At 49.7% G+C, this 24,545-nt stretch overlaps 2 protein-coding genes across 8 annotated transcripts in view; one reads left to right on the top strand and one right to left on the bottom strand.

Annotated features, from left to right (window-relative positions):
* UIMC1 (ubiquitin interaction motif containing 1) overlaps window positions 1–14,882 on the bottom strand; it is a 39,688-nt gene extending 24,806 nt beyond the window's left edge. For 4 of the 6 annotated variants that reach the window (XM_005483739.4, XM_005483741.4, XM_074552341.1 and 1 more), the window contains exons 1-3: window positions 14,494–14,881; window positions 10,117–10,274; window positions 2,108–2,195 (exon numbers count right to left, since the gene is read on the bottom strand). In XM_005483739.4, coding sequence (XP_005483796.2) covers window positions 2,108–2,195; window positions 10,117–10,266 — 238 coding nt within the window. In that variant the 5' untranslated portion in view covers window positions 10,267–10,274; window positions 14,494–14,881. Of the gene's footprint in view, window positions 1–2,107; window positions 2,196–10,116; window positions 10,275–14,130; window positions 14,281–14,493 lie in introns of those variants that run through there. The other 2 variants (XM_005483740.4, XM_074552339.1) reach the window with 2 other exon arrangements.
* ZNF346 (zinc finger protein 346) lies at window positions 13,967–22,699 on the top strand. 2 transcript variants are annotated; one of them, XM_014264713.3, is made up of 7 exons: window positions 13,967–14,006; window positions 15,207–15,310; window positions 15,393–15,488; window positions 16,694–16,844; window positions 18,274–18,513; window positions 21,035–21,128; window positions 22,390–22,699. In XM_014264713.3, the coding sequence occupies exons 1-7, from the start codon at window positions 13,982–13,984 to the stop codon at window positions 22,493–22,495; spliced, it is 816 nt and encodes a 271-aa protein (XP_014120188.2). In that variant the 5' UTR covers window positions 13,967–13,981; the 3' UTR covers window positions 22,496–22,699. The 2 variants fall into 2 exon arrangements, with proteins under 2 accessions (XP_014120188.2, XP_005483799.1); XM_005483742.4 differs by lacking the exon at window positions 13,967–14,006 and adding an exon at window positions 14,876–15,035.
* The last annotated feature ends 1,846 nt before the right edge of the window (window positions 22,700–24,545 follow it).

Here is a 24,545-nt window from a genome sequence, read left to right as displayed (position 1 = left end):
AGCTCAATTACAGTAAAAACATTCAAATGTGCTTTAAAGCACTGACTTCCTCTGGAAATAGAGAGAGACTTCTTTAGGTTTTGTATTTCCATTTATCCTGTCAGGATGAAACGTCACAGATATATTTTAGTTATGGCTCTAGGTTAAAATGAATAAAACCACAACAAAGCAAAAACGGGAGGATACGCTTCATATCGAGTGCCTGCCAATATCCGAAATTTTCCAGTTTTGAGGAGAAAGAACTTGCTTTACCCAGGAGCACCCAATCTTTACAAAAGACCAATTTGCCTCGCAATTCAAAGAATTTATTTAAAGACACTGGGAAAAATAATTACTACTTCAAGTCTTAATTTGCCTAAAAGCAAACACCAAAAGTCTAATTATAGCTTCCCACAAATGAGAACAGCCCCACCATCACACGTGCTTAAATAAGCCCCTGCTCGCTGACTGTGTGGTGCCAAGCACCCCCAAACTCAGACGAGCACACTAAGCAACAAAAAAAGGCAGCTTGTGCCCCAGGAAAAGAAAAGCTATTATTAATAATTTCAACATCTAGAAACACAGCAGAACTCCTCTGTTACACAACGTCTGGAGAGCCGGCCCTGTCTCCTGTGGATTTTCTGGAGCACACTGAACACCTTTTGCACAGCACCAGCTCCTGAAACCCTACATGCTCAATGATGCAACGAGGATATCCAACTTCAGCAGATCCCTGCTCTTAGCACCATATGCTTGGTCACATTTTAGTGGCATCTCCAAGGAGGGGTTTCAGCTTTAATTTGGTGCTCTGTTTCCTTTGGGAGAAAAAGAAGAATGAGAAAAAGAACTCTTTTCCCATCTCTGACTTTGCTATCTCACTTGCTCAACACTGACATGCACAGTGGGTTGCAGCTCCCACAAAGAGCTGGGCTGTTCTGTGCTATGGCCTTAGGCCTCTATTAAAAACAATTTAATTCACACAAGCCCTGTGAGGACTGACAAGCCCAACTGCTGCTGCTTGCGGAGCACTGGCGTGCTCCATTTTGTTCAGTGATTGCTTTGGGTTTTGCAGGAGGCAACATCCTTCCCATTCTAAAAAAGTCCTAAATTTTATGTGCTGGATGGACCACTGCCTCACAGAGCACAGGAACACGAGTGGGGACCCTCTGGGGCCTGGCAGCTGTAATATGTGGGGCTGTACAGGGAGCAGAGGTATGGTGGCCATGCTCAGTGGGCCCTTCTGCCTGTACATCAGAATATGAGCAGGAACATCCCAGCCTTTAGCATCTGTTCACAGATTTATTGTTCATGAATGCATTTAATCCCTTATTAAAGCAGTTGATGCTGACCTCTCCACAACCTCCTGTGACACAAACTTCCAGGAGTTCACCCCATGCTGTGTGAAGCATGAGTGTCCTTCACCCATTTTAAACCCATCTATTTTTTGCTTTTTGCACTGATACACCCCATGAGCTGGTAAACAACAGCTCTGTGCTCAGCTGAGGCATTGCCTTCCCAATGGGAACTTTGATCCCACCGTTCTCTCCTAACAAAGCAGCCCCAATCTTTGCAGACTCTCCTCACCAGGCAGCTGTTCTACCCCTCCATGACTTGGGCTGATGCACCACTGTGTCCTTGCTATGCACAGGCCAGCACTGCACACAGCGCTGTGACAAGGGTGCACCAACACTTTATGTAACAGCAAAATTACATCAACCAAATCCCTTAACACCCTTCCTTATGATGCCCAGCGCTGCTGGTGCTCTGGCTGCCCCCACAGTGTGAGCTGATGATTTCAGAGAACTGTCAGCTGCGACTCAGATCCTTCCTGAGCGGCAGCTGTCGGGTCAGAGCACGGTGATGTTTCAGGGACAGACAGGAGCAGAGGGGCCTGGACAGGAATGCAGTTTGTGACTGACGGCGCTTTCACATCAGCCTCAGACAGCTTTGAACCCGGTGAGGTACCAACACCCTCGCACACTGATTGTGGAAGTACAAAATTTAGCCCTGTGAAGGGTCTTTTCTGCATCCCCAGCCATGTCACAGCCTTTCTGCAAGGGAAATAATCTCTTAACACAAAGAGCAGAAGCTGCTCAGCACCAGACCCAGCCCCACAGTCGAGACGTACGTGCAATTTTTCTTTTAGCAGCAAACTTTGTTCGATCCAGCTGCTTTGTTCTCTTCTTTTGCAAGCCACTCTCTTCCTTTGGCTCCTGCTGCAATGGAAAAGAACATGGTGAGTGCATGCAGTATGTAAGAAATACTACCAGCCCCCTCCCCCCAACTACTCAGACACAAACACTGGTTCAAGAACAAGCGTCTATTTGAGTGAAATTTGAATTTCAAACGTAATTCAAACACATTCTGTAACTATTAAAAGCTGTGTGATAAGCATAACGAGCAAAAAGAGTTACAGACTGACATAAACAGAGAAGTAGGAGAGACAATAGACTTCATGCCAGTCACCACCATGCACTGCACCTGCTACCCATGATTTTAGAGAGAATTTGTTTGGCCTTGCTAAAACATTGATATTTGTAAGCACTCAAAAGAGAAAAACAGAACCTTTTTATAACTAAGCATCACACACCTGCAAGCCAGGGCTGTTTCCTGCCATGCAGCCTCTAGTACTAAGGCCAGGCAATCTCAGGTGGTCCAAACCAGAATCCCTAGTCATTTTTGGAGACCCACACCAATGCAGCCTGAGGGCAGGAGGGCCAGCTGTATTTCTTCCTCATGCTATTCTCTCATTGTATTCATAGAATCAAAGAATGGTTTGAGTTGGAAGAGACTTTAAAGATTATCTAATTTCAATTCTGCCATGGGCAAGGGCACCTTCCACGAGATCAGGGTGCTCAGAGCCCAATCCAACCTGGCCTTGAACACTTTGAGGGGCATCCACATCTTCTTTGGGCAGTATTGCCAAAAGTATTTCATTTTTGAAACTTGAATACTTGAGAAACTTGTTGTCTCGAGGCTCTCTGGAACAATACTCCCACCAACAACTTAAATGTGTGCTGCTTTAAGCACAAGGATTGCAGCACAAATGGGCACAGGCTTAAATGACACAAATTTCTGTAAGTTGCTGTCCTAACAGCTTAGGCAAGGGCACACACATTACCCCAAGGCTGGCACTGGACCCCTTCCAATTTGTGTCTCTAAATCAGGTAGGATTAGAATCAAATCCAGTGTTTCAGGCAGAGACCCACGCTTGGCCAGGATGGCTTTGCACTGCTCCCTCTGCAGCTACATTGGGTTTTGCTGCCAGGAGACACATGGGCCACATGCTTGTGCCTCACTCCACCTCCTGTGCCAAGAGAAGGGTTCAGGGAGGGGCACATGGCTTGGGCTACTTTCACACAAACAGATGTAGTGATTATTTTTGAGTGTCATCCATTTCTTTTATCCCTTGCCCATGTTTCTGAACCTGTGAAGTCTTTCAGACTGCATCTGTGTGCTGAGTTTTGTTGAAGACATCTCTGGCTTTAGTGTTATCTGTAGATTTTATTAATCTATATACACCACTTGCTCCCTCTTACAGATCATTAATGAGGATGTTAAAAGACACACAGACCTAATATTGATCCTCTTGGCCTCAGCTTTACATCTCCCCCAGATGAGCCTCTCCTTTGTTCATCAGCAGCTCTTACTGACAGTCTTTTAGCAGCGTTTCAATCCAGGAATGCTGCTATCTAGACCAAATTAAATTATTTATCTAACTAAGATTTTGCAAGACATACTATTAGGTGGTTTCCTGAAACCTTAATACATTACAGCTTTTACATGCCCTAATACCTACACCATTCCTCACTTCCACTGACTTAAGAATCACCTCACAACACAGCAGCAATCATGCTTGGCAAGCCCACACACACTCATGCTTCTGCCTAAGGGTTTTTTTCTGTGAGTGATTCCTTCTCCTCCCCACACAGACTGGTTTAGGTACCCCCTTTCCAAGATCTGCCACTGTGTCTCCAAAAGGCTGCTTCACACCCAGCGTCTCTCTTCCTAGGAGATGGATCCCAAGCTCCTGCTCAGGAGGTGAAATCCTCTCTCTTCCAGAGCCCTGGCATGGTGTCCCTCTCCACAGCTTTCCATAAACCATGGGATCTCCCACCCCAAACTGCCCTGCCTGGGTCTGCAGCAACAGCCCCATGCTGACCTCGTGGGCTGCTCCCACCTCAGGGGACGGGGAACAGCCCGTGGGATCACACCAGGACTGCACTAGGGTTATACACTGGAGGAGGTTCAGCAATAGCTCTCCTGCCCTCCCCCAAAACCCTGCCTAACAATGCTAAACCCAGCCCAGCTTAAAGCAGGGGCAATTTAATCCTAACACGCTCTGTAAATCCCCAGCTCTTCTCTCTAGGCATCAATCTTCCCCTCACCACTCCTGCACTTGCTGGAAGGTCAACCCTGACACTCTCATCTGCAGCTCTCTTGCAGGGCACGGGTGTGATTTATGAGCACACCAAACTTTGCAGGGCTGGCAGTGCCTGCTCTGTGCACAGAGGCACACTCACAACTCCCACCAGGGCACAACGTGGGGCTCCAGCACCTCCAGGGCTCCCGAGGGGAGCAGAGTGCCGGACACACTGCTCACACCCAGGGCACAGCCAAGTACGTGCCTCGCTTCCCCGTGCTGCTCCTGAACAATCTCAACATTTACATCAGTGGCAGGAGCAAAATTATTGCAGGACACGTTGTTGTAGGAACCTCATACATTCGAGAAAGATGTTTAAATTGCTCAGCAGCGTTCTACTGAGCAGCCACGCTACAGTGAACCGCTGAAGCAAATCCAATTAATCCTGATGGGCCAAAATATATACACACATCTCAATTCCAAGAATTCTCAAATCTTTTTTAGTTTTAAACTCAGAAAAATAAAACATACCTTTTAATTAGGATTTATGGCTGTTTGTACCTCTGCTGGGAGAGAGCCCCACAGGCCCCAGAGTGCTCTGCATAAATGCAGGCGGGGATGGTAGAAACAGAAGGGGCCAAGAAAATTCAGAGAAGACAACAGGGCCTGCTCCTCCTGACCCAACCTTTTAATGCTCATCTATCTACAAGGATAATAGGAACTCAAGGGGCCTCTCAACCAACTGCCTTTCTAATAAGATCACTAGTCCAAAAATAATCTTAATCAATTAAAATATTCCCAAACTGCAGCCAATACTCTCAGTTACAAGGTCATCTCCAATACACATATCTTCCAAGGGAAACTAATTATTGTAGTGGAAGCAAGGTAGGGACTGCACACCTCTGCTCAGTGCCAGCCAGGAGAGCACCCCTCCTCCTCTGCTGTCAATTCAAGGCATAATGGCCAGAAGGAACCCAAGTTCTCTTCCTGTGTGTCAGGCTCTGCACTTTAATTTATGATGCTCTCTTATGAGCAATTTCCCTGTCAGCATTGTACACAGATGAAGAAATAGACAGGTTTCCAAAGTCTTCCACACATTTAGTGGAAGGCAGCCACTATTATTCTTCCTTGTTTTTGTAACCTGCTTGGTTTCACCAGACAGCAGGAAATCAAATTCCCATTTTAAAAATGCTTTTGCACACACTTAAGAGAACCTGACTCTGCCAGCAGAAACAGATACAGCTCCAGTCATTTCTAAAAGCCCATAAATGGAAGCCAGTAGCCAGCATCCCACATCCTGCTCCCTCAAATCCACATGATAAACCACAGAAATCAGCTTCTACTGACTCAAGGAAGAAAAGGCTACAGCAGAATGTCTCCACCCCTAACAGCGCAGACTGCAAAGTCAAAAGGTCTGGGTAATTTTACTGCTCAACAGCAGTTGGGACCATCTAACAATAGGGCACAGCCAAACAGCACACATCCTGCATGGGAAATATGCAGATGAAAACCAGACTAATTTATTTTTAAAAGCCAATTAGATCTTGGAATTACCATGTTTGGCTCTTGCCAAGGCTGCTGCTGAAATTAATATCACACCCTACTTTATTAGTCTCTGACTTCAGTTCAGAATCTGTTTCAGCTTTGCTCTTTCAGCTCATTAGAACAAACCTGCTGGAAGTGGAGATGAACAAGAAGACACAACGAGGCTCATGCCAGGATATGCAGTTCCTGACACAGGGAGAGAGGGCTCTGTAGGAAAAGGGGCTTTACTGGGCTGTGAGGAGCCTGGATTCAGATCAATCTGATTTTCAACAAGTGAGCTCAGCAGAGCCATGAAGCCTCCTCCAGAACCAACTCACATTGCATTCTCCCCTGGGAGATGGAGGCACTGGGTCCCTTGGTAGCAGCAGAGCCCACAGAGACAGCAGGGCACTGCAGCAAACTCCTGTGTGGTTCTGCTTTGCTCCAATGGTCAGTGGTGTGAGGTGGTGTCCTGGGATTAAGTTATTTTTATTCCTAGAGCTGGTGCAGTGCTGTGTTTTGGATTTAGTACAAGAATAATGTTGGTGGCACACCAATGGTTTAGTTGGTGCCAGGCAGTGCTTGCTCTAAATCAAGGACTGTTCAGTTTGCTGTGCTCTGACAGTGAGCAGGTGCACAAGGAGCTGGGGGAACTGGGCAAAGGGAAATTCCACAGCACAGAACCTCATGGCCAGAGTATGCACAGGGGGGAATTGGCTGGGAGACACCGACTGCTGCTCAGGGACTGGATGGGCACTGGTCAGAGGGTGGTGAGCAACTGCATTGTGCCACTGCTTCCTCTTGGGTTTTACTCACTGAATCATGGAAAGGTTTGGGTTGGAAGGGACTTTAAAGATTATCTCATTCCAACCCTCCTGTCCTGCACACTTCCCACAAGACTGGGTTGCTCACTGCCTGGCCTTGAACACTGCCAGAGATGAGGCATCCACAGCCTCTCTGGGCATCCTCTTCTAGTGCTGCACAACCCTCACAGTGAAGAATTTCTTCCATATATCTAACCTAAATTTCTCCCCTTTCAGTCTGAACCCATCCCTCCTTGTCCTATCACTACAGCTCCTGATGAAAAGCAGTTCCTCTCTCCCTTCTTTTCATTACAATTATTCTTGATATTATCATTAGGATTATTAATAGTATTATTATATTTTATCTTGTTTCAATTATTAAGCTGTTCTTATCTCAACCCACGAGATTTACTTTTTTCCCCACGATTCTCTTCCTTGCCATGGGGTGGGAGTGAGCAAGCAGCTGCCTGGTACTTAGCTGCTGGATGGGATTCAACTATGACAGGTGGGCACTGCCATCCTGGCTGTGACATTTCCAGTGCCACCCTCTCCACAGCAAGATGCATGGTCTTGAGGTGAGTGTCCACTGTCACAGATGATGGAAACAGGGCAGTGGTTGGGTATTAGCCAATGCCTAAACAGCCAAAATCTGATCTGGAAAACCAACACATGCTGCTGGTTACCCAGACTGTGAGCATCTCCAAACACAGGAACACTCAGGCAAAGGGATGTTCCACACTGAAGGGAAGACAGGCCATGCAGAAATAGATGGCACCATCACCCTGGAGTCTTGTCATATGTTCCCTGAGGGCTGGCAGAGCTGATGGATCTGGCAGAAAAAGCATGTGAGACTTGATGCCAACTTTCTAAGTGCAGGCAGGTACTCTCAAAGCTCCCAAAGGATCTATCCAGGCAAAAGACCCTTCCAAAAGGTCCCAGACCAGATCAGCAGCATGTGAGGATCAACTGCACTAAAGGCTGCAGATCGGTCTAACAGGTCAGCACAACTTTTGGGCTGTGCTCAGAGTTCATGCTTGGCCAGGCTCTGTGCTCAGGAACAATCATCTGGAAGACATAACTTCAGGGGTCAAACCAACAGCCCAATGCAAGCATGAGGTTCAGGAGACCAGGAATGGTCATGCTCAGAGAGCATTGTTGGGCACTACTTGAAATATTGTGTATTTGTGAATGAACATCCATCTTCTGGCACAGACAACCAATTCCCAGTGGGATTAAACAGCCAAGGGAGATGAGAACCACTCTACTCATTCGGCATGTCTGCATTTTCAGAGACACAGTCTGCACAAAGAAGGTCATCTCCTCTGGCTTCCACAAAGCCAGGGAGACTGTTCTTATTTTGTCTGACCCTTTCCAAAAAAAGAGAAGTGTTCCCCGAATCCAGGATTATATATAGCAGATATCAGAAAGCCTCACGTCCAGAAAACTTTTTTCTGATGCAGCTCTGCAGATGCCACAGCATAGACATGAGCAAAGAAAGGGAACTTGGCAAAATAACATGGATGAGCTTGATAATCCAGCATGACTGAAAAATTCCTGGGAGAGGCAGTCTGCCAAAGATCATCAAAAGTGAGAAGCTGGAGGCTTTCCAGGTGCAGCTGCTACAAGATCTGCTGGTCTGGAAGCAGAACTAGGGACTTGTTCTATAGATACCTGCCAAGAGACTGCCAAGGAAAAAAGCCATCGAATCAATGATGCCCAAATTGTCCTTGTAGCTTTTGATTCATAAGGAACCATGTCCTAACAGATGCAAGATTAATTGAGAATATATTGTTCTCTAAAATTGCTATTGATCTGAGCTTCCCACACCTCTTTTTGAACACACAACAAGGTCTTACCAGTGCAAGAACAACAGTTACAACGTCCAAAATTGAAATTCAACTTGATGTACACAGAAGAGCCGAGACAGTTACAGAAGGCAGACAGTTATTTTTTTGAGATCCCAAGTAAATCAGTTTTGCGTTTGATTTTGCAGAAAACAACACGACAAGAGACTGTGGCACTGGATCTGGAAGCTGATGACTCACAGAAAGAGAGTGAAGTGAATAAATCCACTCATTCAACTGACTGAACTGTTGTCACTTAAACACAACCTAATTGGCTCTTTAACGGCCTCTCTGAGCATATCCTTTTCTGTAATATGACCGATTATGCCATCAGAATTTATTGTTTATAGACAAACTTAGAGAACAGTGAGGGAGCCTAACCTTTTTATAGATGTGTTTTAAGAGACGTTTGTTTCCTCTTTTTCAGATACGTGCACATTGAGATGAATAATTGCAGACAATAACAGGTCCTGATCTTTTATGTACTGCAGCAGCTCTTATAGCTGCTGATTTCTTTTTTCCTTATAGGTTTCACAATAAAGGCCAGTGATGCAGCAGACATCTGAAGTTAACTTAGCATATTGCAGAGCTAAGGGTTTAACCCCACTGAACTATTACTGCCATATGTTCCATTTCTTTCAGGGAATTTCCCAATGGGAAAGAACTCAGACAATGTGAAGAAAAAACATCCAATATTGTTTGCCCTACAGCTTCTTACTGTTTATTTCTAGTGATTTTCCCCTCCTCACATGATAATCGCCTTATTGGAGAGCAGCACACTGCAGATGTGGGAGCAAAAGGGACCTGATTTAAGATCTACAGCTTGAGAGTGAACTGAAATGCTTTTGAAAATGGTGGAATTACAAAAAGCAGCTTAGGATCCCCAATCACCAGCAAGACAGAGCAAAGCCGTACGAGTCACACATAAAAAACTGATTGTAATAATTTCCTCTGGTGAGCCTCACTCAGTCAGGCACAGGTTCTGAGGGCTCTGGGTTTCCCCCAGGCAGGAGTTCCCATGCTCATGCCGTGTAACCAACACAGACATTTCAATCTTGAGGGTAATGCTGATGTGCATAAGCCGACTGAGCCTTGATGCCTTAGCCAGGCACTCCCACACCACATTCACCTTTACACCCTTTGGAGCTGGGTTACAAACTCAGGCTCCTGTAATTCAGAATCAGTTTACCAGGCACTGCCTGTCTCTGAGCTACTCACAAGCCCGAGTTCTGAATCATTTTCTTATCTATTTGCACATAATACAGAATCATGTTGCTAAGGTTTAGCTGGAAATCAATCAAACAAAAATTATGAAAAAAAAGATTTGTAAAGGGATTGAGGAAAGGTTACTTTTAAATTACATTTCAGATTCAGTTCTGAGAGGATTTGGTTATCAAATCCCAGACTCATAACTCACCCTCATGAAGCACACCATTCATTTCCTAGTCAAATAGGATTTGATTCATCTCATATGTAAGAAAAGGAACAGCACAGGACCCTCTGTGCAAAGCCTGACCCCAGCACGACAGCAAGGGCTGCTCTGGCACCGTCCTGCAGCAGCAGGGCCCAGCCCAGGCTCTGGGCACCCCAACCCATCACTGACCTCTCCATCACTGTCGGATATAACAATAAATGCATCCACAAAACTGCGCTTCTTCCTGGCACTGGCTGGGTTCTTCTTCTCTTCCTCCTCTTCCTCTTCATCCTGACCTCGAGACTCCAGGCCCTCTGCAGGCTTCTTCCTCCTCGGCATCCTTCACTCTGAAACAGAGGGAAAGATTAAAAGCCATTTGTTTCCTTCTGATTTAGATTTCCCCTAGCACTTTTTTTTTTTTTTTGCTATTTTTAGGCAAAAGACCCCAGGCATTGAAACTTTATTACAAAGCGTGGTGGATTTAGTGTTACTGGGAGCCACATGCACCAGTCACCACTCATCTAGTTAAGAACACTTTATTACAGCTGATTGCTAAAAAGGGGTTTCAGGGGAACAGCAACACAGACCAAAGCCACTCTGAATGCCTCGTTCCAAAGCAATGAGGCTTTCCTCTAAAAGCCCATCAGAAAACTCCTCCACAGCATCACTTCACAGCGGGTCTGCCACCCTCCAACACAACCTCCCCTCCTCAGCCCCACATCTTGACCAAAACAAACCAGGCTGTGGCAGTGGATCAAGCTGACATTTGCACACCAGACCAAGAAACCACCACAGCACAGCCCTTTGTCAGTTTTTGTATTTGACAAAAGCAGGGGGAAAGGCATTGTGCATTCAAGGATGCTGTCCTGCCGTCTGCACAGCTCAGTGCATGGCTGCTCCAGCACTACAGACAGGGAAAACACAGACAATGGCAGCAGGCAGGCTGGAAACAAGACAACAGGTTTATCTGGCAGCGTGGATTTCTCAATGAGCAGCAGCAGCCTCCGGAAGAACTCCATCCAGACATGCCCAAACCATCCGCATTAACGAAGGCGCTTAAAGAGCAGCGAGCAACCTGCTGAGTGTTATTAGTGCAAACCTGAGTGCACGGAACAATTGAGAGCAGGTGCCCACACAATGCAAACTGGTACTTCAGCATCCCTTGCCTTGGCAGCCACAGACTGATGGAGAGGGATGCACAGCAAGCATTAGCTGTCTGGATCCATAAGAGCTCAGAGGCGAGGATTGGGAAGAGATCTCAGTAAAGGAGAGCAGCAGGATGGCACGGAGTTAAATCACCCTTTCCTGCCTATGCTTGCTCTTTGCCTGGTAGCTCAACAATAACATTCAGTGCTTCTTGAACTGTGATGTAAAAGAGCCTTACAAAGCAGGCTGAGCATGACCAGCTCTGCTGAAGTTCAATTAAACATGAGCAGACAGAGGTTGAACAACAAGCCCCTGGTTCCACATCAGGGAACAGCAGAGCTGGAAATGCAAGTCAAGCTGGCCGGTTCCCAGACCAGTGTCCTTCCCCAGAATCACTCTGCCTTCCTTCAAGATCACTGAAATAGCTCAGATGTGTGCAGCGATCTAAAATAAGAGTCAGAGAAGATGCAACAGAAACCCTGCATCACCCAGGACAGAGCCAAACCCTTCTCTGTAACACCACAAAATTGCAAACAGCCACGGCGTAGAGAAACACTAAGGGAGGCCAAAATCCTCATCAGCGCCGAGAACAGCAGTGCATTGCTCCATCTACAGTCCGAGCAGCAAGGTGAGGAACAACCACGCTGCCTCCCCACGATCTGCAGCCTTCCTTCTGCAAATACATGCACACTGCACACACACGCCCAGAGACAAAAGGTGATTATCCTGGTGAGTCATGATTTGCACCAAAGGTTTGCTGAGCCCTCTGAAAGCAGAAGGTTGCACAAATGGGCAGTCACGGCGCCAAAGTGACTGCAAGGACCTCTGCAGTCCTCCAGTGCTTGTCTGTTGAGGAATGATAGAATGGTTTGGGTTGAAAGGGACCTTAAAGATCATTTCATTCCAAACCCTTTCTAAGACATCTTCCACTATCCCAGGTTGCTCCAAGCCCTGTCCAGCCTGGCCTTGGTTGCTCCCAGGGATGGGGAAGCCACAGCTTCTCTGGACAACCTGTGCCAGTATCTCACCATTCTCACAGGGAAGAATTTCTTCCTAATATCTAATTTAATCCTGCCTTCTGTCAGGATTTGGAGCCATTAAAGGAAGGGAAAATAAAAACAAGCACGGCTTTTGGTGAAGCACTGGCTCTTGAAAAACAAAGCTGTTCAGTTCCAGCTAAGCTGAACTCCAGTGCTGTCGGAATATCCTCACTATACGCTCTCCATTTTTTTATCTTTTGCTCCAAATGGTCTCTTTGCCCTCCCTGCTCAGGGAGATGAGCCAAGCCTCACACCCAGCTGCTGTGAGCTGCCCCCACGAAATACATCCATGGTGGTGGAGAATGTTCCCTTATCTTTGGAAGACCACTCACTCATAAGCTATGAGGAGCACAGAAGGGCCCACACAGGGTCACTGAGGCTTTAGAGAGGCAGTCTATAAACCTTCTTACCCCCACAACAAAAGCAACAGCAAAAAACAACTGCTGTGCTGCCTCTTTTTTTTTGTTTTCAATCCATGCTGGTATCACCATCGCTCCTCTGACTCTGCGATACATCTTCTCCTCTGTGCTAAATAAGAGATCACTGAGAAATATCAGCTGAAGTTATGATGAGTCACCTACCTTCAACATTTAAAGGAGAGAAAAGAGGAGATGTAAGAGATGTAACCACACAACTCCCACAACGCTTCTGAAAATGAAGGGACTTGTGGCAAAGAGAGTCTCTGAAAATGTAACTAAGGGAACAAGACAAGTAAGAGATCACTCGTAGCTGTGCTAGTCTGAAGCTGTGAGTAGGAGAGCAGTAATAGCTTTTATTAGACAAGCTGGTGTAGCTGAGGGAAGACAACACGCATCAGAGCACAGACCTCCTCTTCAGGAAGCGAAGTTGAGCATATTTTGCTTTTAGCACTCTTGGAAAGGATAGTTGTGAGTGCCTGAGGGGAAGATACCTGCTTTCAGACCCAGCAAAAAAAGAGAAAAAGGCCAGAGACTGAATTATCTAAAATTACCTTTGCAGTCCAGTCTGCAGACTCATTTTGCAGTTATCCAGATTTTTTTCCAACTCTGAATTTAAGAGAATTTCTTTGTAAACGCTCTGACAGCAAAGGTGACCTCCTGACAAGGAACTCGCACATGCCACGCTTCTCCAGTCACATTTTTAGGGATATCCTTGAAGATCCCCAACTTGTGATTATTTGTCATTTTCCCTCTCATCTATCATTTTGATGAATCAGAAAGCAATTACCGACAGAATAATTCTAAATCTTGACACTGCAGCTACAGACCTGCCAAGCTGTGACAGCTTGAAAAATGCTCGAAAAAACCAAGCCAAAAAAAATGAATGACTCTCATCCCCGGATGAGTTCCTGAGTGGTTGGAGACACAGGCTGTCGCTTTGTAAACAACTCCCCCCACCTCGGGAAGCAGAGGCACGACGCTCGCCGCGCTCAGGCGGGTCAGCACCATCCGCTTCCATGGAAATACCATCCCCAGACCCTCGGCTCGACCCCGCACGCAGGGCCCAGCTGCTGCTCCGTGAGCAGGACACGAGGGCTGGCGGCGCCCCGGGGAGAGAGAAATTGTTGAGAGGATTGATCCATTTAAAGAGCTGGCTCTGCACAGAGGGGACAGGGCGCTGCAGAGGCCACGCATGGCCGGGCGCATCCGCACAGGCTGCTGAGCTCTCGGGAGATGCTCCCTGCTCCAGCGCCCTCGAGTCTGCCCGCAGCATCTCCCTCCTCCAAGGGCAGGGGAGGAAAATGTTTTCATCCCTGTACATGGAGGGAAAGCGATCCTAGCCCCAGAACCCACCCACGGTCCTTCCCCTTCCCCAGCCCGCTGCCTTCGGGCACTGCGTGGAAATTGACAAGGATGGGGTCAGGGATACTCGACAGGCTGGGGAGAAGCATGCGGGATCCCAGGCGGGATACGGGTGAGCTCTGGGGAAGGGCATCGGCCACAGGTGGGCAAACCTAAGGGAAGGGAGCGTGCAGAGGATGCCCAGGAAAAGGGGAGGGAGCCGGGCCTGGCAAGAGGAACAGGAGAGGCAGGAGCACCTCGATCTCAGGGGATGCGGCCCAGGCAGAGCTCCGGTTTTCGGGTCCTCTCCCCAGGGGACGGTCCAGGAAGAGTTCCAGGGCATCCCCAGGGACAGCACCTGAGATCCCTCCAGGCAAAAGACAGAGGAAGTGCCCCTAGAGGGAGACGCAAGGTGTCCTTTCCCCAGGGGACAGCGCTGGGGGCCAGTCCCGGGCCGCCGCGGGCGGGGACCGGAGGTCATACCAGGGGGAGGTCAGCCCGGGGGCAGGGACCGGAGAATGGCCCCGGGCGAGGGAAGGGGTTTCCCTGGCAGCCCCGGGAGCCCCGCGGCTCGCCCGGGGCCCAGCAGCAGCATGCCCCGCAGGGCACAAGGTACTCACCGGGCCCGGGCCGCCCCGTTGCCCGCGGCCTCCCCGCCTGGTCGCCCGCACCGGCCCCGGTCGGCGGGCCCCGCACCCGCGCTCAAGTTGGCGGCGGAGGCCTCATTGCCCTCAACCAAGATGGCGGCAGCGGCTTCGCTGCGTTTCACGTGGTCATCGGGGAGCTGAAGCGGGCAGCGCCATGTCCGTGGCTGGCGGACAGCAGGCCCGGATACATCGTTCTAAGGTGCTCGTGGTCTCGCCCTTATATCAACCCGGACGCCGCTTCCTCAAGAGAAGGATGCGCTGCGTCGCTTAAACACCCACATAAACGAGCCAGCACAGGGCTGCCACAATGCCCCTGTGCCCACAACCAACATGTCCGCCGCCGCCTCCCTTGGAGGGCGCGGTGCTCTCGCGGAATCCGCCCCGCCGTTGCTAGGCGCGGAGGGGGCGCGCGGGCGGCTTCTCGCGAGAACGGCGTGAGGCGGCGACGGCGGCCATGGCGGACGGGGCCGGTAGCAACGGGGACGCTGCGGGGCCGCTGGTGGGCAAAGAGGCGGGTGAGGCGGCGGCACCGGGAGCGGGCGGGTGCTCGGGCCCCACGTGGTGCCCTCTAGCCCGGTTGGATCCTGCGGGGTGCGGGCATCCCGAACAGGGACGGCCCGCACGTCGCGGGGTCCCACCGGGCCGCTGACGCCCCCGTTTTGTGTCTCACCCCTCTCACCCCACAGTGGAGCGGCTGATCCGGGAGAACGGACACATTTTCACCGAGGCGCAGTGCAAGGTGTGCAGCGCCCTGCTCATCTCCGAGTCCCAGCGGCTGGCTCACTATCAGGTAAGGAATGGGGAGCCCCCCGCCTCCGCCCCAGCCCCGGGCTCGGGCACGCACCGAGCGGGGCTTTCTCTGCTTTCCCCAGAGCAAGAAACACGCCAACAAGGTGAGACGCTACCTGTCCATCCACGGCGGGGAGGAGGGTGCCCACGGGAAGAAGATGAAGCTGGAGGTGAAGCAGGTGAGAGGAGAGCTGATCAATGTCTATAAGTAATGTCTACAGTGTCTTAAGATCTAGAGGTTAAGTCCTGTGAAGAGCAACTGATGGGGATGTTCCAGAAATGTGAGGTTCCTCTTACTGGGGATATTCCAGAACTGTTTGGATACAGTCCTGTGCAAAGTGCTGAGATGACCCTGCTTGAGCAGAGAGGTTGGACCAGGTGGGCCACTGTGGTCCCTTCCAGCCTGATCCATCCTTGTGTTCTGTGAGTGCAGGATCCACCAGGGCTAAATACAGCCCTGTGGGATCTGCAGGGCTAAAGGCAGTTGCACAGCCTTGTAAGTCAACGAGGGGCTTTGTGAGAACTGAGAAACTCAATGGCAGGTGTTTCACCAGTTCCTGCTTCCCTCTCTGCTCAGACAGCCTCTTTGAGCCTGTCCTCCCCATTTAAACAAATGCATGTTCCCCTTTTTGATAGTCTTGCTCGAAATGACAGAGAACAAGAGCAAAAGCTTGTCAGGAGAATCATTGCATATCATGCAGAGCACGTTGGGTTCATCATCCACAGGAATTCTCTTCCCAGAGCATTCTTTATTTTACTTATTTAGGTTTCCTCAGCTGGTAGCTGGAGCCTGTTGGTCAGTGAAGGCCCCACGTTCCTTTCAGCCATCTGTCTGCCCCATGACTCCCTTGGGGAACAGATTCTGCTTTTATGATTGCTTCAGCTGTAATCCCCAAGTCTGGCATTTGCAGGGAGCTGGGGGATAACAGCAGATGCCTTTGCACATAGTGTCAGGCTGAGAACTGCCTGCTGCTCCCTCCTCAGCTGGTGTTGTGTTGCAGATGACCCAGCTGATAGTGATGTTTGTGCTGCTCAGTTCACACCTTGCAGGGGACGAGGCTGTGTGGTCCAATTTCGGCAGCCACAGGCTTAACCTTGTCCTTCACCCAAACAGGCCAGAACTGCCTCTCTGCCTGGAGTGTTTGCCAACAGGTTAAAAACAGCAATCTGGTGCAAGAGCACTCTGCAGGGAGGGAGAGGGTGATGCTGCATCATGGAAGTTCTACCTAGTCACACTTCATCAACTTAACACCCAAATCTCTTTGATGATCTTGTTTTTTAGACCCCCAAACTGTAGCGTTTCTCCTCAAAACCAGGAGGCTGGATGGGATGACCTGCAGAGATCCTTCCCAGCCTCTGCAGCTCAGTGTTTCTCTGTGCACAGGACAGCAAGCAGGAAGGCAGCAATGGGGAGGACAGGAACAAGTGTTGTCCCATCTGCAACATGACCTTCTCCTCCCCGGCCGTGGCAACTTCTCACTACCTGGGCAAGACTCATGCCAAGAACATGAAGCAGCAGGCCCCCAAAGCAGAAGGTATGAGTGTCTGCAGCACCTTCACGTTGTCCCAAAGGGCTGTTGAGATGCTTGTTGAACCCCAAGTGTGAGCTCTTGTAAGAGTGTGTGCTCTTTGCCATGAAACAGATTGAGCCAGCAGTGCACCTCCAGAGACCTGGCTGTGCCAGCTCAATGGACTGGCATTGGCAGGAGGTTGTGTGGGGGTTTTCTTGCTTTGTTTGGGGGAAATGCAGCTGGCAGCAGCCACTGTATCCATCCCTGTATGCAGGGACCAGGTGTGTGATGTTAAGATGTAGAACTGCCTGCCACAGGGTGTGATGCTCATTAAATGTTAAGAGACTGAAGTGACTGGTGAAACTCTGATATGGCAAATTCCCCAGGGCTGCTCAGCTACAACAGTGTGGCCTCTGAGGTTCACAGACTCAGGAGCTGCAGATTGCTGGGGAGAAATCAGCTGGGGACACGTCAGTATGTGCTTGTTCTGACCTTGTCTGCCCCTGTGCAGCTGCCTGTGTGTCCCATCCCTTTGCCAGCAGCCAGAAAGGCCTGGTGGGTGAGGAGTGACACCCTCTGTCCAGGGCAGGCAGGGGTGGCCATGGGCCAGGGGGGCTGCAGCTGGTCAGGACAGAAGGAAAACACAGCCCTTGAGTGCACCTGAGAACGGCAGCTTGTGCTAATTCCAAGCTGGGGACTTGTGAGTCACCCAGACTCCCGGCTTCTGGGATCTTCCAGGCAGATGTCTGTCCCAGCACGTCTTCATGACTTTGCTAAAATGTGTGCACAGCAAAGCCCACCTCCAGGATCTTCTTGTTCTTTGGAGCTCTTGCTTTTAGGTATGATAGGAGCCTGCAGGAAGATGTTCACTGAGCAGTCTGGTGTGTTCCTTTGGTGAGAGGAACTCTCTGATCCCTAGCAGGTTACTCACTCTGCTGTTTGGCACCCTGGGAGCTGCTTCCCTCTGTGGATTCACTGTCAGACCTAGTCCCATTTATGCTGTGTCTCATAAGACAAAACTCCTTATGAATTCAGGATCAGGTCCTGTGGCTGCACGGTGCTTCCAGAATCCTTTCCAGAATCCCTTTGCTGTGCAAGGGCTTGTGCCCATGTTCTGTCTGGGAGATGATAACAGCAGGTGGAAGCTCATTCATACCCAGTGTTTCTTGAATACAGTCATGCTTATGTTAAGGAGAAATATGCAAATCTGTTGGATTTTTTAAACCCTGAAAGTTTTCCTGGCATACTCTGAGTTATGTTACCACATGTCTTTAAATTCTGCAGCATTAAGGGAAGAGGTAGCAAAATTATTAATTTATTGAGATATTTTACATTGGCTAGGTTTGGGATTTAGATATAGTGTGTTACTGGTTTTAATGTGGGTTTGGGTGAAATAAAGTAGTTTTTACCTGTGAGTTCTGTGACTGATCAGGGGTTTGGATTCACTCTACAGAAACGGTGCCCCCACAGAAACACCCTGCTGCCCTCCCCACCTCTACTGCATCCTCTAATGAAGAGAACAAGGACATTACTGACCCGGACAAGTTCTGTAGCCTCTGCCATGCCACTTTCAACAACCCCCTTATGGCAAAACAGCACTATGTAGGCAAGAAGCACAGAAAGCAGGAGACCAAACACAAGCTGATGGCACACTATGGGCGAACCCCTGATGCACCAGCATCATCCTTCATGGGTGAGTTCTCAACAGGGAGGCTGATAACCAGCTGAAGAGCAGGGTGGGAGGGAAGCAGAATGTCTGACAGGCCTTTGGACAAGAGATTGTGTGGGGAGGGAGCAGGGGAGTATTGCTTGTGATGAGGAACTTGATGATACACCCCAAGATTGATTTGGTTGATGTTGTAACCCCCAGCAGCAGATGTTTTAGTCTGTAGCTACTCGTGACAGGCTTTGGGTTGTGTTGTGCGGTGCTGTTTAATCGGGGACGTGTCCTTTTTATTCTCTGTGCAGATAATCCAGGGATTTTGGCCAGTACTGTTTCTAGTTAGGTGATTGCATCCAAAATGGAAAGATAAAAGTGGCATTTGATGCTTAAAAGTCGTCTTTGAGGGGACTAGCCAGAGATGGAAGGAATAGGTTTAACTGCACCTGCTGCTTCAAAGCACATGAAAGCCAGAAAGATTTCTCCCTGAATGCCTTTCTGCCTCTGTGTGGGCACTTCCATCTGATGAACTAATGCAGCTCTCTCTGGAGCAAGCAGGAATGTGGAAAAAAAAGCCCCAGAGCTATTAAGGAGGAACTTTAGGCAGACAGTTAAAACTCTTTTGGTTTATGATCTGCTGCTTATGAGCACTTGTACGTGATGAAAGCCCTCTGAGTCCAGTGAAAGCATTAGGCGCTCACAGAAAACTCCTTTGTTCCTCCCAGCAGCCTTCTGTTGGGCCAGGAAGTCTTAGTACCTGCTGGATACTTGAGGTAAATAATAAGTAGACAGATCATCTTAAAATCTTCATCAAGGGCTTCTTTCTCTGTCGTAGAAACCCACACAAGCCGAAGATTAATTATTCTAATTCTTTGCAGGCCACCTTTAGATACCGGTAGCACTTATGACAAATGAGGCTCAATTAGCCAAGTAATGTTCTCTCCCACATTGCGTGGCCGTGTGGGAGATGGAAAAGGTGCTCAGTATCTCACGTTACCCATCTGCTCTGCACCTAATTAGTGGGGTCTGATGAATGGTTCCACTTGAGTGTGACTCAGGTGCTGACAGGGGCAGGAGCCCCAGCCCAGGCAGGCTGGGTAGGTGGGCAGTGTTTTTGCCTGGGTAGGTGGGCAGTGCCCTTGCCTGTGTGATTGATGTGTCCCAAGAAGTGCCAGCAGAATGGGAGCGTGTTCAGTCACATCTCCAGGGCACTTCAGCTCTTCAGCAAAGGTTTCAGAGCTGGGCTATTATCAGGGGCTTCTCAGATGAGATGGGCCACAGTCAGGGATGTTTTGTCCTGCTCTCATTGCCTGTGTCTGTGTGCCAACAGCCACAGTTGTCCCTAAACTCTCTGCTGGGACCTGACTTGCAGCAGATAAAGATGTGTTCTTTGCAAATGCAACACTGAGGTGGTTGCCTGCTTAAAGTTCTTTGGGAAAAAGTGGTTTGGAGTTGAGTGGAGTTTAGACAACTTTGTTCATGCGCCTGTTGGATGGGTTTGCAACAGAGAAACCTTGACATTGATGGTGCAGGGAAGCAGACCTGAAGCTGTATGAGCTCCTCTGCCCTTTACTGCTCAGATCCAGCTCCATTTTGAGAGCTGAGTGTCCCACTGGATTCTGACATTTCTGAGGTGCAGCAGCCACATGGCAAAGTGTCTGCTGCATCCAGAGTTGAGCTTCCCAATGATTTACTGCTCTGCACTCCTAGAGTCCATCTCCTCTTTCACCTTATTTAAATGTTTTTCCTGTGAGAGTCCCAACCAGAGCCCTTCCCCAGTGACCCAAAATTTAGGAGCACTTACTGTCTTGAGGACAACTGCCAGGATTTTTCCCTGTTAGAGACTCCTGTGCTGCAGTACTTGCCTGTTTGGTATCTGTGACCTCCTGAACTTTCAGTCCAGCTGCAGTTGTCATGTTACACAAAACCAATGATCCTGTCGAGTACCACTATTGTTGGAAACTTTTTTTTCCCTGGCAGTTAACTGATCCACTGACTGTAACCAAACTGCTTGAGGACAGAGCTTAATATCCTCAGCTGGCACCTCAGCAAGGCTTAGCAAAATGCTGCATTGTGGAGCTGGACAGTGGGTGTAATCTCCTCTGGCTGCCTTTTTTATTGAAATGTTATAAGCTTACAAATTCAGTATCTCTTTATTTTCTGTTTTGAGTTGTCCAGATGAGCAGAACTGGGAATATGGGAGAGAAATGGAGTTGCAAAGGCAGTATAGCCTTTGGGGTTTGGGGTCCAAATCTGAAACTTTTACTATGCCTGATGCTATGAACTGTTTGCAGGGAACATGTGTGTATTTTTTAGCGATGAACAAACCATGTTCTGATCAGGAAAGCTTTTTTGGCTTAGTGATTCCCTTGCAATAACTGGCTGATACACGGTGGGGTAGTGAGATTCTATGGTCTCCCTGCCTGGTCAGATTGTTGGCTGTTATTTGTCTTTTGTTTAGGGTTTAATAAATCAGGTGATGGAGTATTTTGCTTGTTTCTAGCTCAGGCAGGGGATTGGCTTCTGTGTGTGCTAACATTGCTGTCTGTTTCAGCTGGGAAGGGCTACCCCTGCAACACATGTAACATAGTGCTGAACTCCATAGAGCAGTACCAAGCTCACATCAGCGGCTTCAAACACAAGAATCAGTAAGTAATGGTCTTGTCTAAGTGTGTTTCCAGCCTTGCTGTTCAAATCGATGGCCTAAATATAACCTAAAATGCAGTTTTGAGCACGTGTTCCCAGCTGACTTCCAAACAGAGCAGCAGGGTCTGTGCAGGCTCTCTGTGTGTCCTGACGCTGCTCCAGGAGCTCCCTCTGCAGACAGCCCGGTTGTGCTGCTGAGGTAGAAGTGCCTCCAGTTGCTTTTGGTTCCTAATAGTTCAGCTCAGCACAGACCTTTGCAGTGAACCTGACACCTATTAAACACAGTTTCTCTTAACAACTGAGATTTTAATTTAATTAAGGACTGGCTCAGTGGAGATCTGCTTGCAATTCTAATCCCCTTTGGGATTGCTTGTTTTAAAATTTGGCATATAGTCAGCACGCTCCAGAAACCTGGATTGTATTGCTGAACTCACTCTTGCAGCTGGCAAGTTAAATAATGGCATCCCCTGCATATATTATTAATTGAAAAAAATTATGCTGCCAGATGATTAATACCAAAAATACTTGTTCTGGAGACTGCCAATCTTTAATTTAAGAGCCTTCACTTAAAGAGCCTGGGTAATGAGCCTGGGTTGGTTAGAAAGCTTTTTAAAAGGAAGAAGTATTAGGAAATCCTACCTGAAGGGAGGGCAGGCTCCTAGCCAAATTCCCCAGAAGGGATAGGAAGAAAGCTGGAATCTCTTGTTGCCTGCCTATGCAATAACATCCTCCTGGTCCCTGAGCTCTGGGGAGTACTTGATGGGAAGATGTCTTTCATCCCAGGGAAGTTCCAGCTCTCAAACAGCACAGTTAGATCAGTGTATAGGAACTATCCCATTCTAGAGAGAAAACATGTTCCCAACACACACATTAATGTTCTCTTTAAGGACACTGCTGCTGTCAGAGCTGTTGCAGCCACACAACTCCCTTTCAGAATGCTGCTCTGGATTCAGCTGTGCAGTCCTGTTCCAGCTTCTGCAGCCTGCAGAGAGGCAGGATGCTTGCTTTGTAATGGGAGCTCTTTAGCAGCCCTTGAGCTCTGCCGCAGCTAATTCTGCCATGCTAAAGGTGTCTGTTTACACACAGGCACAGAGAGCAAGGATTCACTTGGAGGATTTTCTGGCAAGTTGTTGCCTTGGCTGCAGTAGGCTGTTGCTCTGCTGACAGCCTTGCCTGCTGAGCAGTGATTGCAGCTGGCACATTTCAGAGCATTTGTGACATTGTCTCCTTGTTTTCCTTTCTCTTGCTCCCTTCAATGTGCAGGATGCCAGGAGCAGTGCCGGTTGTCGGACCGTTCCCGCCACAACAGTATGTCCGGGAAGAGTCAACTGGCCCAGGAGGCTACAGTTACTTCAGCCAAGACCTCTAGAGCAAGTTGCAGCACTATTCTTGGAGTTGTTGGTGGCCCCAGAACGCACATCCTTTGCCAGCCCACAATGGTTTCATTATCCCTCTGGATAAGCAAAGCCCTACCCTCCTGTATACACCCGTTGAGCAGAACGGGGACTGAATCTGTCAGGAAAAGGATCCAGCTGGAAGAGACTTGCTAGAGAGCAAATACTTCACTCCCTTAGAGTAGTTTTCATTGTGTAATTGCTTCCTGTGATGGTGGGTGTGGTGTGAGAGGAAGTGTCTATCTGGTGTAAGGAGGGTTTGGCAGCAAGCTGGTAGTGGCACCTTCTCCCTGTCCCCTCTGGGGGACTGCCCATTCTGCTGCTGGGCTGCTCTCAGAGGGACACCAGCACCCATGGGCACCCCCAGCCATGACAAGAGGGGACCTGGAGCCTGACTGTGGGGGGACCAGAGGCACCCACATGGCCGGGAGGCTGAGGATGGAGCATGGCTCTTGTCCTTAGGTGTGCCCTGGTGTTGGTGCTGTTGGCCCAGCTCTGCTCCTCCCGGCCCTGGGCCAGGGCTCTGGCTGCCTCGCCAGTCTGAACTCCATTGCCTTCTGGGCTGGCAGAGCATAGAGCCACCCACCAGCCACATGCTCCACAGAAACACCACAATCCCCTGCCCAGGCCACAGCCAGCTCTGTGGAGCCAGTTGCTCCTCCAGGAGCACACCCAGGGTCCCTGCCTCAGCCAGGAGAAGCTCAGTCCTGGCCACAGCCCCAGCCACTGCCATCCCTCGTGGCCCCTCAGGCTCCATTGAGTAAATCAAGTGCAGATGTGGAGTCAGGACCGGGTGCCTGCTTACAATTAGGGGCTGGGAAGTTTGGGATGGCCCTGTTCTTGCTTTGCAGTTCCTTGCCATGGCTGCTGCTTCACTGGGCTGAGCCCCCAATGTTGTGCAGGGGACAGGGCTGGTGAGCAAAGCTCCTGCTTTCTTGGCCCACAGATCAGCACTGCGGTGCCCAACTCAGCACATGGTGTGTGCCATGTCCCCATGGGGAGCAGGACACATGCTGGCCCCATGCACCTCGTTCCCTGTGCCAGCTGTGACCGCAGCACTTCCCCACACAGGGCAGGAAGAGGTGGCAGGGCTGCAGTGGGACAAGGCATGACACTGCCCACCCTCCTGCCATATCACCCTCAACTTGTATGTTCCCTGCCCAGCCTTTACTGCCCAGATCTGTGGATGCTGCTGTGCCATGCTGGAGGCTAGAAGGAGCTTGGGCCCCTGGTGTCCCTGTCCTGCAGCCCCTGCACTGGGCCCCACATTCTTGGCTCCCCAGAGGGAGCAGCAGGTTTATGTTTGCCAAGTTCTGCCTGGTTAAACCTTAACCGAGCTGGGTTGCTCCATGAGTCCCTCCCAGCCAGAGATAAGGATGGGCAGGCAATACCAGGACCTGGTGGGACACACTGCCCCAAACGTGGCTGCTTGCCTCCATGGCAGGACCCAGCCCCTGCAGAGCACCGTGCCCAGCCTGGAGCAGCTGCCTGCCTGCCCAGCTTGCCCCCTGCCTTCCTCAGCGGGTGCCCACTGGTATGAGGGTAGCAGGTTGTGGTTGGGCTGGAAGCTACCACGTTGAAGCCTGTGGGACTCCATGGAGCTGGAAGCCCTTGTGCTGGTGCTCACCCCTTGCTCCAGGGCTGACCCACTCCCTCAGTGCCAGAAGGTTCACATCACCCCAGCCTGTGGAATGAGCCTGCTCAGCCTCAGATCCTATGCACGTACAGGGTACTGTGAGCTGGGGCTTCTGTGCCCCAAACAAGAGCCGTTCAGGGGAGGCCAAGAGAAACTTCCAGGAGGAAAGAGCCCCCCAGGCTCCGGCCCCCACAGGAGCCACCGTGCTGCGCGGGCTCTGGCTGGCCGCAGGTGCCACCACAGCGGGAGTGGCGGCAAGTGCTGGGGCCAGGCACAAGGGGCGGCTGTGTTCCCGCAGCTCCGGCTGCCTTCCAAGAGCAATATTGTTGGCACCAGGCAGGCTCCCTGCACCGGCAGCACATACATGGGCCTTTCATGAGGAGAGTGGG

This window comes from Zonotrichia albicollis, chromosome 15, assembly GCF_047830755.1.
Source record: "Zonotrichia albicollis isolate bZonAlb1 chromosome 15, bZonAlb1.hap1, whole genome shotgun sequence".
In the NCBI taxonomy this organism is placed as follows: Eukaryota; Metazoa; Chordata; class Aves; order Passeriformes; family Passerellidae; genus Zonotrichia; species Zonotrichia albicollis.
The sequence above is the reverse complement of the archived record's forward strand: the minus strand, read 5'-3'. Positions and strand labels throughout refer to the sequence as shown.

Coding starts and splice junctions, on each gene's coding strand:
- ZNF346 (XM_005483742.4), top strand. CDS start 14,975: ATGGCGGACGGGGCCGGTAGCAACGGGGACGCTGCGGGGCCGCTGGTG. Junction 15,036..15,206: donor GCTGGTGGGCAAAGAGGCGG/GTGAGGCGGCGG, acceptor CTCACCCCACAG/TGGAGCGGCTGATCCGGGAG. Junction 21,129..22,389: donor GGCTTCAAACACAAGAATCA/GTAAGTAATGGT, acceptor TTCAATGTGCAG/GATGCCAGGAGCAGTGCCGG.